This window comes from Lathamus discolor, chromosome 3, assembly GCF_037157495.1.
Source record: "Lathamus discolor isolate bLatDis1 chromosome 3, bLatDis1.hap1, whole genome shotgun sequence".
Classification (NCBI taxonomy): Eukaryota; Metazoa; Chordata; class Aves; order Psittaciformes; family Psittacidae; genus Lathamus; species Lathamus discolor.
Genome location: NC_088886.1, coordinates 113,243,984 through 113,261,118, shown reverse-complemented (window position 1 = coordinate 113,261,118; position 17,135 = coordinate 113,243,984). Strand labels below are relative to the sequence as shown.

The following is a 17,135-nucleotide window of genomic DNA, read 5'->3' as shown; positions in this document are numbered from 1 at the left end:
AGAGGAAATTCTTTTCTTAAACAGCATCACAGTAAACTGCAGTATGTTTCACTGCTCTCTACTTCAGAGGGTAAATACACATATTAGCCAGTTAATAACAATGGTGAAGTAACCTTTTTAGAGTTGTAGCATTGCATGATGGTACACTTTTTAGGGAATGAACAGATAGATTTAGTCATGAAGGTTCATCTTCTAGGGTGTCTGTATTCAATATGGAAATGCTCATTATGGTTTCATAATTATGACAGATCAGCTTTTTCAGTGTGAAGATGGTATTCATCTGTAGGCTTCTCCAACCACGCTCATCCAAAATACTAGCACATTTATTTAAAGTGTAATAAACTCAATTTCAGAGAGAGTACTGTGGGGGATGACACTGTAGGATCCAAGTGCTCTGTTTTGCAGCAGTGGAATAAAAAGGAGTGTATTGATGAATATAACTGTGATGGATAGGTAAAAATAATGTTCAGTATTTCTCGCTGTTTCCCTTAAAGCTGAACAAAAATAAATCAACAGGTAATAATCCCCCAAGATTATTACTGCTGTTTTTAGATAAGGAAGAAACTCCCATATAGGAAGTTTAGAAAGACCATGAAAACTACGGTCTTTCAGGGATGGAAGGGAGACAGCCGTGAAGGTACCTTGCTCTGAGTTGGACTTTGATCCTGGTTCTGAACGTGTGCAACTAAGTCTTAAGTATTTTTAGGTACCAGTCTGGTAGGATTTTCTGGTTTTCCCCTCTGAGGAAGGAGTAAAGCAAGGGTTGCAGTGTCTCAGTATGGGTTCAGTGGCATGATTTGAAGTTTAATTCTGGACTAAAGCTGATACTCTCTCTGTCAGCCCTGTTGTGAATGGCTGTCAAGTCCTTTGCATTGGAGCTTTGCAGTTGGTGGGTGTGGTGTGAAGCTTGGCTGCTGCAGTGTACTCCCCTGTACCATTCCATGTGGAACACGGGGATTCATCCTGGCAGGACAGGCTGTCTGCACCAAGGAAAACATGTGAAGCTCAGTGAATTGAGCAGTTTGCTGTAAACTGTTGTCAGTATGGTTATTGTACAGTGGAGGCATGTGAATGGCTGAAGTGCATCTAGAGAGATGAATCTTTGAGCACAATTTTGTTTTAATATATAAATATCCTAAAGCAGCAGTATTACATGTACTGAACATTTAGGTGCTTCCGTTCTACTGTCAGTTGAAGAAATAGTCCAATCTAAGCTATATTTGTTTGGAATTTTTTTAGTCATAGTGAGAAAAGTTTGGATGTGATTTTTAAGGAATTTGTGGGTAATAACTGTCAAGTACTCCTTTTTATTCCTATGGCAGTGTGTTCTGTTTGCTGTCATTATTGTTTCCTCCAACATTCAGTTATTTTGTATGAGATCTTTTGATCTCCTCTACTGCAGAGCGAAGTACAAGTTAAAATACCACGTATGGGTTTCAAAACCATTAGAAAAAGCAAAAAATACACTAAAAGCTGTGTTGGTATACCAGTTACCTAATCCATCTTTGAAAATGCTTTTTCAGGTTTAATAAAACTTTTTAATTAGGCTAGCTTTCGTATAAAAGTCTTCAGAGTTTGTTTAAACAGAACTGTTTCAGGAGTGAAATTTTGTATTTTCCTTAACTTCATGTTTAGCAGAAATATTCCCCTACTCCACCCCCCATTTTAAAAATGACATAGCTTACCTATCTCTTCTGAAGCTCTACTGTTTGAGTGACAGTACTATTAAGACTTTTCTGTTTGAAAGCTGTGTTGTGCTTGAAGGCTTTTTATAGTAAGGTGAGTAGTAACACCTATTGTCAGTTTTCCTTGGGAACTCTTTGTATGCTTACTAACAGTGTTAAAAAAAAAAAACCCTGAGAATCAAAATTACTTGTCTGCACTGTTTAATGGGCTGTGGAGTCAAAAGATGTTTTGCATTTTGGGTGCTCTGTTACCTTCTTCACTGCTTTTCCTGAAGATTAAACCTTATGAACCCATTCATTACTTAAGCCACTGCAGACTAGTGGCTTCTCTATAAGTTACTCCCATTTCAGAAGAGCATCTGGGTTTGTTTTATGTTGGGGGTGTGGTGGGGAACTATACGTTGATCAGTTTCAGCTGATTGGCTTTGTAAGGAATGCATCCACAGCAAATTTGTCAGTGATCCCACATTGAGAGGAGTGGTTGGCTTGCCAGCAGTGAGTGTCTGTCAGGTGGATGCTGAGGAACTTTAGGACTGGCCCAGGTGAAACATTGGGTTAGTAGAGTTAGAAGTGCGTAACTTGTGTACCTGGGGCAGAATCATAATGCTGTGCATTGATAGGGGCCAGGAGCTGCCTGAATGAGGAGCAGCACTGATTGGGGAAGGATGGACCAAGTGTAGGCTGGGTTATGTTAAGGGGAATGTAAGTTCTGATGTTTCTCTACTTGCCAGTGATGAGGCTGCTATTGGAATGCTCTTTCCTGTTCCTCTGTTTTCCCTAAATTTCTAAAGATGTTGAGAAACTTGATCTGTCAGTGGGCTGCCAGAATGGCTAAAAGATTAGACTGTAGCTACTCAGAGGAGGGCATGAGGGAACTGGTATTGTTACCTCTGGGGGTAAATAGTGGGTTAGTACGTCACTGAGAAAGGTTATATGGAGGGGCTGTGGAAATGGGAGGCTTTCAAAGAAGTCATGGCTGACCTATCTTGTGTTGGAGATAAGTCTTCAAGTGGCAGTTGGACAGGTAACCTCCACAAGGCCTTCCTACCAGCATTTCTGTGGTACTCCTGTGTACTGTTGTGTTAACTGTTAGGAGACAACTCTAGGAACATCAGTTGAAAGCACTACCGTAAGGAAACAAATTTTATGAAGTTGAATTGCATACTCAGCACTGTGAAGCTCTTCAGGACACATTTTAATGGTGGGGTGACAGATTTACTCAGTAGGTGGTAACTCAAGCAGATTACACCAGATATTTGTGTGCATGCTTCTCTTAATTCTGGTAGCATTCACCTGGGAGCCTGATAGTTTGATTTTAGTGTTGCTTTATCTGCCACAGGAGAATCCCAAAGCTGCTCTTGCAGTCAGTGTTTAGTTACATTCCAATTTTGCAGAAGTTGCATTATTTGCATTTGTGCAAGATCTTAATATTTAAGAGGGTGTAATACTAAATATACTTTTCATATTTTTAAAGATTTGCTTTCATTCACTGCCCTTTTTTTAAATAATAATCTCTAGAGTTGAAGAGGAAGAAACCCTGTTTTTTAAGAGAATTTACCAAGTTTGTAGCACAGAATTTCTGTGTGCAGGAGATTCTGTGTCTGCCAGATTGTATTGAAGTCACGATATCAACATGCTGGCTGGTTCTTGTGGTGTTGATGTTTCTTTTTTCGTGAGGCCGCATAGTCACTGGTATTAATCATGGAGGGGGATAACCCCCAAAACTGAAGGAGATAGAGTAGCAAAGTCTCTTTTTTTCTGATCAGAACAAATACTCTTTCCAGCAGGTCGGTGTCTGGGAATGACAGGAGGATAGCTGGAAGCCCCTGAAATAGGCAGGGGTAGGTTGTATAGTTCTGTGACAGAGCTGAGCTTCAGTTTCACATTGATGTTCTGCTGTGTTGTCCTCCATACCTTCAAATGCTGGAAGACAGAGGAAAGAACACTACAGTGGAGGAAAACAGTGAAAGGAGAAGGAAACTTTGAGGCTTCTGGGTCACTAGAGACTAGTAGTTAATCTTCTGGGAGACTGCAGTTTGCTTATTTCATATTCAGCTTACTTGGATGGAGAGCTCATGACTTAACTCTCCCAAGTCATCAGTGGCTGTAGTGGTTTAAGATCCTGTCCTGGTGAAAACTGCTTCTTCCTCTTTACTGGAAACACGCAAGGCACCATGTGAGAGCTTAGACATTTTGAGTCTTAGCATGAGACATTTTTTTAAATGGTTTACATGAGCAGACTGCTCTGGAGGGTCTGAAGAGTATGTGTATGCTGTATAGCTGTCAGCCTCTGGCTCAAGATGGGAGGTGGCAAAGGGGTAACATTCAAAAACATCCCATCTGACAGTCTGCCAGACAGGCTTCTTTGGTTGCTGATCATATCAGGTGGTATGCAGACTGCAGTGGAAGGATGCACAGACAGTAGTGTGAGTTGGAATACTGCAGTTGTACTTGGTGTCCTTCCCAAAGTTTAACATGAGTATTCGTGAAAAATCTTTAAAAGTCACAGTTTAGCACTGACTTGCAGCAGTAGATGGGTTTCACTGGGTTAACTAAGAAAATTCTGTGTGAAGAAATCTTTGTGAGCTAATACATTTATTGTGATCTTTATTTCACTTGGAATGATTCTGTAAAATTTGTGACTCCTGTCCTGAAAGAATTGAGTGACCAGTTTAGGGAGTCTGTGCTTTTCAAGTGTTACTCTCTGAGGACTGCTTTTTCTGTTGCTCTTAACTAGCTGAAATTCTAAAGAAAGCAAGCTGGTTAAAATTGCTGGGTAGACAAGAATGATTAAGTTAGATATTCTTCTGATTTGAATCTGTTGCTTATAATCCTTTAAAGGGCTTACTACCATCTGTTCAATTATCTTGTATAAATTTTCTCTATGACAGGTTTTAATGGGCTTGGCTTATACCAGCCATTGCTTTCTACTAAGGTGTACTTTGAGTGTTTGACTTTTTCCCAGTCTGGTAGAAGGTGTAGGCTGTTGTGTGAACAAGGGGTTCTTTTTATCTGTTTGTAGTCCTGCCTTATGTTCACTGAAGCTCTAAGGTTCATAGAATTGCAGAATGGTGTGGGTTGGAAGGGACCTTGAAGACAATCTACTCCCACCCGCCCTGTGCTGGGCAGGGACACCTTCTGCTAGACCAGGTTGATCAAAGCCCCGTCCAGGCTGGCCTTGAACACTGCCAGGGGTGGGGCAGCTACAGCCTCTCTGGGCAACTTGTGCCAGCACCTCATTGCTCTCACAGTGAAGAACTTCTTCCTAATATCTAATCTCAGACTCCCCTCCGTTAGTTTAGAGCCATTCCCCCTTGTCCTGTCCAGGGGACCTAGAAAAAGCCCCTTGGACAGGAAAGCCCCTCTTCAGCTTTCTTGTTGGCCCCTTTTGGTACTGGAAGGCTGCTCTTAAGGTTCAGTTAGGAGCCCTATGGTGTACTAGATGTTTGAGAGCACATCTTGCCCTGTCACCAGCCTGAAGGCAAGCATCCTGCTCTCTGCCAAATTAACAGTAAAACCTCAACTGTTTTATCTGTGTCTCCTGTAGAATATAAGGAAAACAGTAGAAGAAAAGGGTGGTTGTCTTTTTACGCACTTCTGTATACTGATACCTAAATAAACTTTAAATTTTCCTCTTGCAGGAACATCATTTGCAACGGGCTATCTCAGCACAACAAGTTTTCAGAGAAAAGAAAGAGAGCATGGTTATCCCAGTCCCTGAAGCGGAGAGCAATGTCAACTATTACAATCGTTTGTATAAAGGAGAGTTTAAGCAACCAAAGCAGTTCATTCATATTCAACGTAAGTTAACAAATGCTGATTTTGTTGCCCCTCCCTTCCCTTCTCTCCACCCCTGTTCCCTTCTTCCCACCCCCCTTTTATTTGAGTAATCCTGAAAGAGTGTTGATGCCAAAGTTGGTACAATATTCAGATAGTGGAAAGACTCAAAAATCAAAGGGAGATTTAGACATGTGAATTCCAGTTTTTCTTCCTATGGAAGAATTTAAGGTTGGAGGTAAATGTGAGGTTTTTCTTGCCGCATTTGCTGATGCTGTTTGTCCATGTGTGGTAGCTGGCAAACCTTATCCTGCCTTTTGGTCATCCAGTATTGTTGACCAAGCCTTTTTTTTTCTTCTTTACTAATTCTGAGAAGGAATAACTGGACTAGCCTAGCTGCCTCCTAGTTGCTTCTGCTAGCACAGGGCCAGGAAGAGGGGTTGTCATGCTTGCTGAGTGCATCTGAAATGCTTGTTAATTCAAAAGTTCTATATAAATGGAGATTAAAAACATAGAAGAATTTTGTTAGTGAAATCGGCCCTTGTTTTACTGGTCTTGAGTTCTTGAACGTCAGTTTCCACTGTGTGAACAGGGAATTTCAAGCTGTTCCCTGTAGCATGGATGTATTCTGGGCAATGGGTAACAGTTATCTGCCTTTTGCCAAAACTGTAGAATTCCCATTCTATAGGGAACTCTGATCTTATTTTAAAGATAAAGTGAAATACTCTTTGCATGAGTTTAGCTTCCTGTGTCTTAAAAGATCTAATTAATTAATCTAAAGTTGTAGGTAATTATAGTGGTCTCTGGATTAATTTTAACACTTTTCTTGGTTGGTGGTCTGATAACAAGTGACACACATTTATAGTTCAGTCATTCCTTGGCACATGAATCATGGTTGTTCTTTGCAGCATGTTGTTCTAGGGGGTTATTTTGTGACTTGGACTTCTCCCAGGAATTACCTTCATAGCAAAACCTTAGATGCGTTGATCACAGTGAGTTGTCAGTCCTTACGGTAAAACACAGATTCAGTTCTGGGTCTCTGCAGGTAAAACTCACCATCAGCTCATGGCTTTGGTTCTTAGTTGTGTTGAGCACAACACAGGATTGATAAGGGTCTGCTAAAGCACCTCAGAGAGGAATGTGGTCCTCTTGCCAGGCAGAGTGTATTGATAATTTGTTCCTCACACGCTTTTTTTCAGCTGCCTCAACAAGAAGCTGTTGATATGCATGTGTGTCTTCTGCTTATAGACATAATTGAAATTGCAGTTAGGCAAAGATTCTTAAGCCCAAACCCAGCTGTATATTGAAGATCCTTGCATCATTCTCGCCAACATGGTGAAGTCTCTTTAGTATGTATTTACAAAATAAGAGATTTTTGGAAATAATGTGCTCAAGACCCTCTGGCACAGTTGACGCCATACTGGCAATGTGAGAAATGAGCTAAAAGAAATTGGTGAAGTATTTCTCTCCTTAATAGAAGAAACAAACCTGGAAGCAAGGCAGGTTGAATTAACTGAAATGAAGCTGCTGAATGAGGAATGTGTTTTATTCTTTTTTCTTTTTTGTTGGACACTGCCAGAGACACTGTAAATATTGTTAATAAACATGTCTAGAAGTGTTAAATATATTATGCCAAAATGTTCTTTGTCTTGTTGAGACTCACAGTCTTTCTGGACAGAATTACAGAAGGTATTTGAGCTGAAGATAAACACTAGATACTCCTTCAAGATAATTTTCCCACATATTCTAGTTGGAGTAGGTGTGATACAAGGCAGCTTTTATGCTACATAAACTGCTTGGAAAATCTGTTTTAATGCTGAAAGCACAAAGAGCAACAATACTTGCTTTGGCCCCAGAAGTTATGTAAACTGATAGATGCCAAGAGGCCACATACTGTAATCTATACTTTACTGGTGATTACTTCTGGCAAGTTATGTCTTGCTGTTCATCTGGTAGCCAAGAGTTTAAGTATTTATAATTTTACCATTATAATTCTTTTATTTAGACCAGTGCTTCCATGCTAAGAAATGTAATTTCTTTGAGGTGTAGATTTCATGAATGAGCATGGTTCCAGGTATTGGAACTGTTGTGGTGTAAACCAATCCACACAGCTCGTCCACTCACACCGCCCCCCCCCCCCCCCCAGCTCCCGGAGGGATGGGGAGGAGAATCAAGAGAATGTAACTCCCACGGGTTGAGAAAAGAACAGTTTAGTAACTAAGGTATAACACACATCACTACTGCTACCACCAATGATAATATTGATAAGAGAAAATAACAAGAGAATACGATGCCACCGCCAAACTAGTTCAACCCCCCCGAAGAGAGACCGTGCCCTTCCGGGTAACTCCCCGTTACATCCTGGGCATGACGTGCTGTGGTATGGAATACCTCTTTGGCTAGTTTGGGTCAGGTGTCCTGTCTCTGCTTCATCCTGGCCTCCCCTCGTCCCCAGCAGAGCTTGAGACTCACAGAGTCCTTGGCCAGAATAAACATTACTTAGCAACAATTAAAAACAATCGGTGTTATCAGCTCTCTGCCCAGGCTGGAAGTCAAAACACAGAGCTTGCACCAGCTACTAAGAAGGAGCAAAACGGCTCCTGGTAAACCCAGGACACACAGGTAGCACCAACTCTGGTGATTTTGAACTGACAATAAAACAAAAGCCTGAATTATTTTAATTATTCCAGTATGCTTAATATTTTTTCTAAGAATTATAGTGTTAGTAACATGGAGATGCATTGTAAGTTATTGATATGCAGCAAGGAGAATAATTTAGTACACTTGTACCTATGCTAGAATTATAGCTAAGTGGATATAAGCAAATTAGCATCCCTTACAGAAACAGAATGGAGTAAAATATATATATATATATACACACACGATAAAATATTTTACCTATGTGTGTATATAAAATTTAATGATACAAAATTAATGCTTTATCATAAGTAATGCAGTCAGATTGTTCAAGTATTGGTCAAATAATCTTCATTAAGCTGTGTGGGATGAACTCTAGTCACTCTTTAAATTAAAAAAAAAAAAAAAAAAAAACAAAACAACCCAAACCAAAAACCACAACAAAGCAACCACTAACCACCCCCCACCCAGAAAAAAAACCCCAACCCCACAAGCAAAGTGTGCGCATTTCACATAATTGAGTTGTCCATTTTTTATTCATTGTGTGTTCCATGTTTTCAGAGGATGCTGTGGCAGGATCTGTTCTGGTTGTGGGTTTGCAGCCTGGATATGTAAAGTGGGTATTTGCATGGCACCTCCCCTACTGAGGTATTCTGATGCAGGTGGGGGTGGGTGTTGGAAGCTGTGTTCCGGTCAGGTGCTGCAGGCTTGCCATGGAGGTGATTTCTGCTGCTTTCTTACTGCTTTGGATATTGTTGCTCTGATGTGGTTCTTCATTTGCTCTTGATCAGCACAGATGTACCTGTCATCATTGCTGCCCACTCCTTTCTTCACTGCAGTGCCTTTCTGGTGGCAGTTGTGCTCATGGGTGAGCTAACACTGAGAAGTGATGTGTAAGAAAGCTTATTTTTCATTTTTTGGTTAGGTGAACCTCCATATTGATCAGTTTTCTGTCTTGGCTCATTGGACAATGGCTGGTTTTGGCACAAGCAAAGTGGTAGGAACATGGCTTGCTGGGGAGGAAAGCTACTGGAACTGCTTGTTTCAGTGGTAACCCACACCTGTGTCAGCGTAAAATGACTGTGGAACTGCAGCCCTAATCTGGTTGGCTAAATAAAATCTGTTGATTTGGTTAAGTTAAACACAATTTAATGTAACTTAACTTAAAAACAAATTGCATTTTTTGAAAGTTAGTATAAACTCAGTTCCTAGTGGAGCTCAAGTAAACAAAAGCAAATATCTCACAGGCACTGCTGTCAGGAGTGGTTAGAGTGGCAGAGGTTGTAAATAAACTAGGATGTTGGCTGGCTTGCTAATTGCTCTTGCAAAGCAAGTTCTGAGTGTTATGTAAGGTAAGCTTCACTGGTAGGATCACTGGAGCCCTGTCCAGCTCTGTAAAAACAAGCAGTGTTGAGAAGAGCAACTGCTTTGTAGTAAGAAAACTAGATTCATTGGTCAACCAGAGAAATCTCTCAGAAATTACCAGAAGAAAGGGGTATAGAAGATCGCAGAGTGGTTGTGTTTAATACACAAACTAGTAGCAGATCATCTGAAATACAGTGCTTTCTGGGTCTGAGTTTTGTTCATCACTAGTTCTTGCAGGTGTGAATGAGCAGTTGCATCTGTTGGTATGGAAGGGGCAGAAACGGGTTAGTGATGGATAGCTACATCACACAGCGGATAAATCACCTGTGTTTTGTGGTGGCTTTTGAAACTAGCAAGCTGCCATAATAGTGGCCAGCTCCAGGATGAAAAATGGCTTTTTTCTGAAACCAGTGCAGTTCACTCAGTGCTTGGAAAAATAATAAAACTGGTTGGGTTGTCACATGAAAGTCTGTTTCAAAGAGCAGTGATGGACGAACTTCAGGGAAGGAGGATGCTTCATGCGTGTCCCAGAGCTGTAGCAAGCCAGCTTGGGGTTGATTAACTCCTTATGATTGCATGCAGCACTTAAAGGAAGAGAGATAGTCTTGTATTTACTGAGGGTCATACACCTCCGCAGGCTGCTGAGGCTTTGTGGCCTTCCTGCCTGCACCAAAGCAGGAGGTAGAATGTAAGTATTGGTTCCATTGCTTCAGTGGTATTAACCTGTGGCCTGCATGTAAACCTCTGTTCTTTGAAAGTGGAACTGCATTGCTAGCTACAGGTCATGACAAATAGCATGAGAACCACTGCCAGCAAAAGAAAAGCATTGCTGGAAGGTATGAGAGCAAGGTATGTGACAGAGTCTACTGCTGTTCTCACAGTGCTAGTGTCTTTTTCGGTTAAGAAAATACGACTGGATTTAATCGTTATAACTTGGTCCCGGCAAGTACATGTTGGATACCTTTAATCTTGTCATTTTGATTGTTAAAATAAAGTCATGGAATCATTTTGGTTGGAAAAGACCTTTAGGATCAAGTCCAACTGTTAACCCAGCTCTGCCAGCTCCCGCCAGTAAACACTGTCCTTACGTGCCATATCTGCACGGCTTTTAAATCCCTCTGGGGATGGTTGATTCAACCACTTCCATGGGCAGCCTGCTCTACAAAAAATACTTTTGCAGAGTTGAAATTCAGGGTGCAGTTTCTGGTTTTGTTTTTGGTGAGTTTTTTATTATTACAGTTTTGTCAATTTCCCAGTTTTTCAGCACTTCATTTGTTATTCCTGAGGTCTCAAAATGGCTGCTAAAAAAGCTGGTGTTTTATCAGCAAGTAATTTAAATTTGCAAATAATAAACTATGCATGAAGTTAGGTGGACATGACATGTTACTTAGCCAGTGGTTCACAGGGGCAGGTGAACTGTTCCTGATGCTGACTGGGTACTCTGCAAAATGGCTCAACTGGCCAGCAGCAAGATGTGAGAAGGAGGGACGCCCCAACTTGCAGCTGACCTGCACCATAGGAATGCTGGAGATACCAGCAGTGCAGTAATTTGCCTTCGCTGTTGGTGGTTGGAGATCTTGCTTTCTTACTAGTAATATTCATAATGGGTTTCTGAGGATGGTTGGTCTTTACAGTTGCTTGTTGATGGAACGGTTGGGATTTTCTGTTCTTGCTTTGTGTCTCCTGCTGGTCTCATCTGACTTGAGCCTGAATGATTTTGTTCTGAAAGGCGGTTCAGGAAGCTGCATGGTTCAAGAACTTTCAGTGACTCTTCTTTCCTCATTGTGGAAATGAAGGCAAGCACACTGGCACTGCTTACAGTTTGCAGGTGAACAGCATCACATCATCTGTCATTAGGATCCTGCTGCTCACTGTCAACTCTGATTTAGAAAAACTGACTGGAAACATTTTGTTTGCAGGGGATTACTGAATTATCCACTGACAGGTTGACATTTTTGTGGTGTAAGAGCAACATCTGTCTGAGGGTAAAAAAGCTGTGCTGGACTTTAATGGATTTCTGTGCATTCTAATGTCATCTGTGAGGACATGGTTAAGCACCTGGTTGTTTGAGTAGGGAGACTTGCTTTGTTCCCAAAATAATTGGAACATCTGGGTTAGAAAATTTTAGCCACCTACCTTGAGCAGAGTTGTTTGTGATTTCAGAGTGTATATTAGGACTGTAGTAGTGTTGTTGGCTCTGGGGCTGCTCTTGGGGTGGGAGAAGCTTTTGCAATTTCCTTTAATGAAGTTAAGGATTGTGAGGGTTACAGCTCGCTCAGGTGGGAGAGTTCACCTCATTCCCGTATACAGCTGATGGGATGTGATGTTGGTGCCAACACTCTGTGCTCCCAGGTGGTTTGGCTGTGACCATGCAGGACAAGTTGGAGCAAAGCTTACAGGAGGTGAAGACTCTAGCAGACTGGTTTCATAGAGGCCAGCACTGATACATACCAGTTGGTCTTGGCTGGTCACTGTCTATTCTGCATTTTGAACAGGACTGTATGGCAGCCACCCCAGCTGCCGCAAGAGTCTTTCCTCTCAAGTGTGTAGTCCTGTCTGGTGATGTTTTTAGTGCAGCTTTACAGAACTATGAATTTTTTAGAAGTTCAATAGACAGTTGCTACAGGGAGAACTGGGTCATGGGCTGAATGACAGTGTGTTAAATAAAATGGCCATGCAACTGGTATTAGTGAATTAATATTATTAATCCACTTAATACATATTTTCAGCCCATTATTAGTAATTTCTTCTTGAAATAACTTTTTATAATATATACACTCTTGTGTGTGTGTTAGGCCAGAGAACGTTTCTGACCAGGTGGTGTTGTCAGTGTTAGTGGCGTTAGTACAGTCAAGCAGTGTCTCCTTGGAGTGGTGGCATTTCACAGCTGAAAATGGTAAGGAACTCCTTAGTAGCACTTCTCAGCTGTATTTGAACAAATTACCACACACAGCCCAGATAGACTAAGTGCTGGCAGTGGCTTAGCTAGTTTATTTCATTGGAATACAGAATGAGTGATCTTGGGCTAGTCTGAAATACAGCAAGAGTATGTTGCTCACTGCCTGTTTGTAAACTGGTCAAACTATAGGGGAGAAAATACTGTAACTTGCTTTAAAGATACGTGTTAGATGTTTTCTTTTATTCCTGGTTTTCCAAGTTTTTCTTTTACACTCAAAGCACCCTGGGAAGCATAGTATCAGCGGTTTTCTTTAAGTTAGTGAATAAAGATGAGGTAGTGCTGTTTGTCTAGTAAGAATAGAATATATTTCAACAAGACTTCACTGCTGTTAATACACTAACTTGTTGATTGAGTATTGTAGTTGGTGTTTCACCCCTTCAAGGTTTTATTAGGTACAGTTAGCATTTCATAGAATCGTAGAATCACAGAATGGCTTGGGTTGAAAGGAACCTTAAAGACCATCCAGTCCCAACCCCCCACTGCAGGGACACCTTCCATTAGACCATGTTGCTCAAAGCCCCATCCATCCTGGCCTTGAGCATTTTGAGGGATGGGGCAGCCACAGCTTCTCTGGGCAAGCTGTGCCAGTGCCTCACCACCCTCACAGTGAAGAACTTCCTAATATCTGATCTAAATCTGTTAAAGCCATTCCCCCGTGTCCTGTTGCTAGTTCTTGTTGTATGCTATTTGCTCATACTTGTAAATTTAGGTTCTGCTGTGTTATCTGAATAACTTCGTTCTGCTTTTACTGGGGTCATAAACTTTGCCTATGGAAAGTGTGGAATTGACTATGGAAAATGAGTAGCACAATCTGTAACAAAGACACCAGCTTTGCTGTGAACTCAGGAACTTACTATTTGGAGTGCATGGAGGAATATTTAGTCTCTACACCTAGAGTTAAGTTGGTTTTGGAGAAAAAGTAACAATTCCCATAGGACTGGTCTAGCGTTTTTAGTTTGTTGCACAGTTATATGAAGGGGAAAAAAAGGGAAGAAAGTTTAGTCGTGTTAAGTGTTATAAGACTCCACACTTGTTGATTTAAAACCAGGCAGCTGAAATTATATTGGCACTGCTGTGTATGTGCTTTTTCTCCAAGTCTGAGATTTGAATGAAAATTAATCTTAATTGTTAAGAACCTTATCATGATATTCGGAAGGAGATGTATTATAACAGTATTAGGAAGCGGTTTTGCTCTCGTTTTGTAAAGATGTATTCAAGTTTCCATGCCTCTTTAGTGATTTTTTTCCCTGTCACCCCTTCAAGCCACTTAAAATGAAATTAAACCTCTTTGATTGCCCTCATTCAAAGCCAGAGACAAACGGCTTCTAAGTACTGTCTTGCAGCTGTTACGCGGGGAAACATTATAAAGAAAGAAGTGGCATGGCATTAATGTGCCTTTCTGAAATTTTATCGATTGTTTTTGATTTCTGATTGTCAGATGCACGCTTCTGTATTTCCACAGTATGTTACTTACAAAGCATTTCAGTGTGGTTTGTGCATGTGTATTTTTATTTCAGCTTTTAATCTGGATAATGAGCAGCCAGATTATGATATGGACTCGGAGGATGAAACCTTACTGAACAGACTAAATCGGAAGATGGAAATCAAGCCGCTGCAGTTTGAAATAATGGTTGACAGACTCGAAAAAGCCAGTTCTAGTCAGGTATTGTCCTGTGTTAAGAAATCACTGAGGTTTTCCGACTTCTGAATTTTCTGGTGGGGTGTTCTGGGTAGGGTGTTTTGTTTGTTTGTTTTCCAGTTTGTTTTTATTTCCTGCTAACAGGATAAGTGGTTTGTGCAAGTCTGCAGTTTTACAGAAATCATATTGCTGTCTCCTATTGTCAGTATAGGCAACTTATTAAAAAAAGGCAGGGAGGGAGCTTTTGGGAATGATTGAGGGGGAGCTGTTTTTAAATTTTAATTCCTGATCACGGTGTGTTAGAGAGGACAATTTCCAGCATCTTGTTTTACCTGTGTTTGTATGGGAAAAGTTTGTGATCAGAAGGTGTATAGATTTGGCTAGAATGTGAATTCTTTGTTTCACTTGGTACTAGCGGACATTGACTTCATTTGATGTTTGAAGGTTAGAAATGTAGAAGCATAGACAGTGAAGCAATGTCTTTATTAAGATCAGGCCCCTGTCGTAGAAACTGCCCAGGTGAAAGTAAGCTATATTCCAGTTGAGACTCAAGAGACTGGTTTCCTTGCTTTAGAAGTGAGTATGTTCTATATATTTGGTCAGGTTTTTTATCAGAAGGTTACCAATATTTTAAGTCAGTTCCTGAGGTGTTGCAGGATGTCAGTGTCAGGAGAAGGGTCTTAAAGCCAAAACATAACTCAAAAATGACATCTGTAGGATCGGTTTCTGAAAGGCAAGTTTGAAATAGGCAGAGTTACTCCTCAGTGAGATGGATGTTTTGTGGGAGTGAAAAATCCATTGCAGGGTCCATAGCTCTGCCTCATTTAGTTGAATGCTATGTGTTAAGAGGTCAAAATGTGGTACTCTTTATGCTTTGGAGCGACGTCAACAACAATTAGGTGAAGAGTTCTTATTATGCTAATAAGATGGGATGTGAAGAAAAAAACTGCATAGTACCTTGGATGATGATACTTATTGAACATGTGGTACCCAGATCTCTTTAGAGCTTTGATGTAGATACCCCTGTTTTGGCTTTCAGTTAGAGTGGTTCTAGTTACTGCTTTTCAAGATCAATTTGCATCCTTCTTATGCTGGCTTCATCTTCCATTCCTTTAGTAATGAAGTCAAATTTAAGAACTGAAAGATGTTTTCCTAAAATAAAATAAGAATATGGATTTCTCTTTGTAGGCAGGTGCCTCTTTCTTTCACCTGAATGTAAGTAACACTGAAGCATTACAGAGGTAAAGAGTACTTTGAACCAGGAAGTACTTATTTAAGGAAGTCCGTGATAGAAAATACATGAAGTATAGTAATTGATTCTTATAGGCTCCTCCCCCCCCCCCCAACCCTGAGGGTGAAGTATGTAAGGAGAAATCCCTCTTGGTAAATTAAATGTCTTTGGGACTTCTGTGTAGTATTTTCAGCCCAGTGTAGGGGATTGCTGTATGTGTATTCAAGATGATTATCATGCTTTTGGGCTACAGAAAATTTTCAGTAAAGTAACTCTGTCCTGAGCTCTGTGCTAGGAATAGTAAGATTAAAAAAAACCTCTTGCAGGTTATTGGAGGCTGGAAGAAAAGAAGTTTGGCTGTCTGGCAGCTTCCTTCCCCGCATGGCCTTCATAGTGCTCTTGAATCCCATTTGGGGCTACTACAGAATTTATTTACAGCTGACATGACTTACATCTGAAATATAGTAGTATGCTGGTGGGAATGCTTTCCTTGCCAAGGGGAGGGTTCCAGACATTCCTCAGGCATTTTGATAACCGAATTTAAGCAAAGAATATAGTGACTGCATCCGTGTTACTGGTGGTACTTGCAAAAACAAGCAAGCAGGGTCACTTTAACTTTTCTGTAACTTGTATTTAAGGCAGAGTCAATTTTGGGTGGTTTGGTGGTGGTTTTTTTTTTTTGTTGGTTTTTTGTTTGTTTTGTTTTTAATTTCTTTTTTAAAGAAATAATGTAAAAAAGGGAACAAAGGACAAACAAGACTCAAATAATTTTTAAGTAATATTCACAGTGATAGACTGATGTTTAAGTTGTATTTTAGCTAAACACAGTCATACCAACTTCTACATAGAGATTAGGGTATGCTGGTCAGTCTGTGTGTTTGGTTAACCATGCTGATGTCCATGCTAGGTAGAACAGGTGCAAAATTATTGTTTTAATGCTGGATAAGGTCATCAGCACAGAGGAATTGGTGACTTTTTTTTTTCCCCTTTCTTCTAAAACCAGTTTTTTTTTCTAATTGTATTGTAGATTACAAGTGTGTTCTGTTCTGGCTGGAGTGAACACTTACATAGTAGCAGTGGCTACGCTTAGGATATTCTCATTTTTCTGAAATTTGTTTCTTTTTCTGTTTATCCTAGCATACGGACAAGATTTAACATAGTTCAACATACTGCAAAACTGCAAACTTCAGTTGCTCAGTTTACATGTTTCAAATTATGGGAAGATAAACCAGAAGTTGACAGCACTTTAAGTCATACTAGAGATGCTGTTTTCTTTTTACTTAATGAATGGGTTTATGATATATGAGCATGTTAAAGTAATGTATTAGTTAGTAAGTGATGGGTTTTGTAATTATTCAGTGTGATTTCCGTATAGAAAGTGGAATGCAAAAAGGAAAATAAAGTTATATAATTCCCTCTGTTTAACTACCTCCCACTGAAATGACTTTCCTAAGAAGTGATTATCTTTTGTTTCTGGGTTGTAATAAGCAGGGATAAACCTTTTCTACCACAAAGTAAACATTTGGAGGGGGTGGGAGGGGGGAAATTAAGAAAACAGTTTACTTCAGGGTATATTATATCTACAGTAAAACATCTTCTGGGGGAACCAACATTAAACGGCAAAGAATCCTGCATCTCTAATGGCTAATCAATAAGAAACTTCTTTTTAGGGAAAAAATAGTCAAAGTGATTTCCCAAATCATGATCAGCAGGCTGTAGTAAGTTACTTATATCCTGTGCTTGTAATTGTTTGAGTTAAGTTCTGGGCTATGGTATGAAAGCTTCTGAGATGATGCTGGTTCAGAAAAGTTTGGAACTGTATGTTTAACCTAGAAAGACAAG

General features: G+C 40.3%; 1 protein-coding gene across 2 annotated transcripts in view; it reads left to right on the top strand.

The window, feature by feature from the left end:
• EPC2 (enhancer of polycomb homolog 2) overlaps positions 1-17,135 on the top strand; it is a 50,586-nt gene that overhangs the window by 12,805 nt on the left and 20,646 nt on the right. For both annotated transcript variants that reach the window (XM_065671236.1, XM_065671234.1), the window contains exons 2-3: positions 5,327-5,486; positions 13,941-14,086. In XM_065671236.1, the coding sequence (XP_065527308.1) occupies positions 5,327-5,486; positions 13,941-14,086 (306 nt within the window). The remainder of the gene's footprint in view (positions 1-5,326; positions 5,487-13,940; positions 14,087-17,135) is intronic.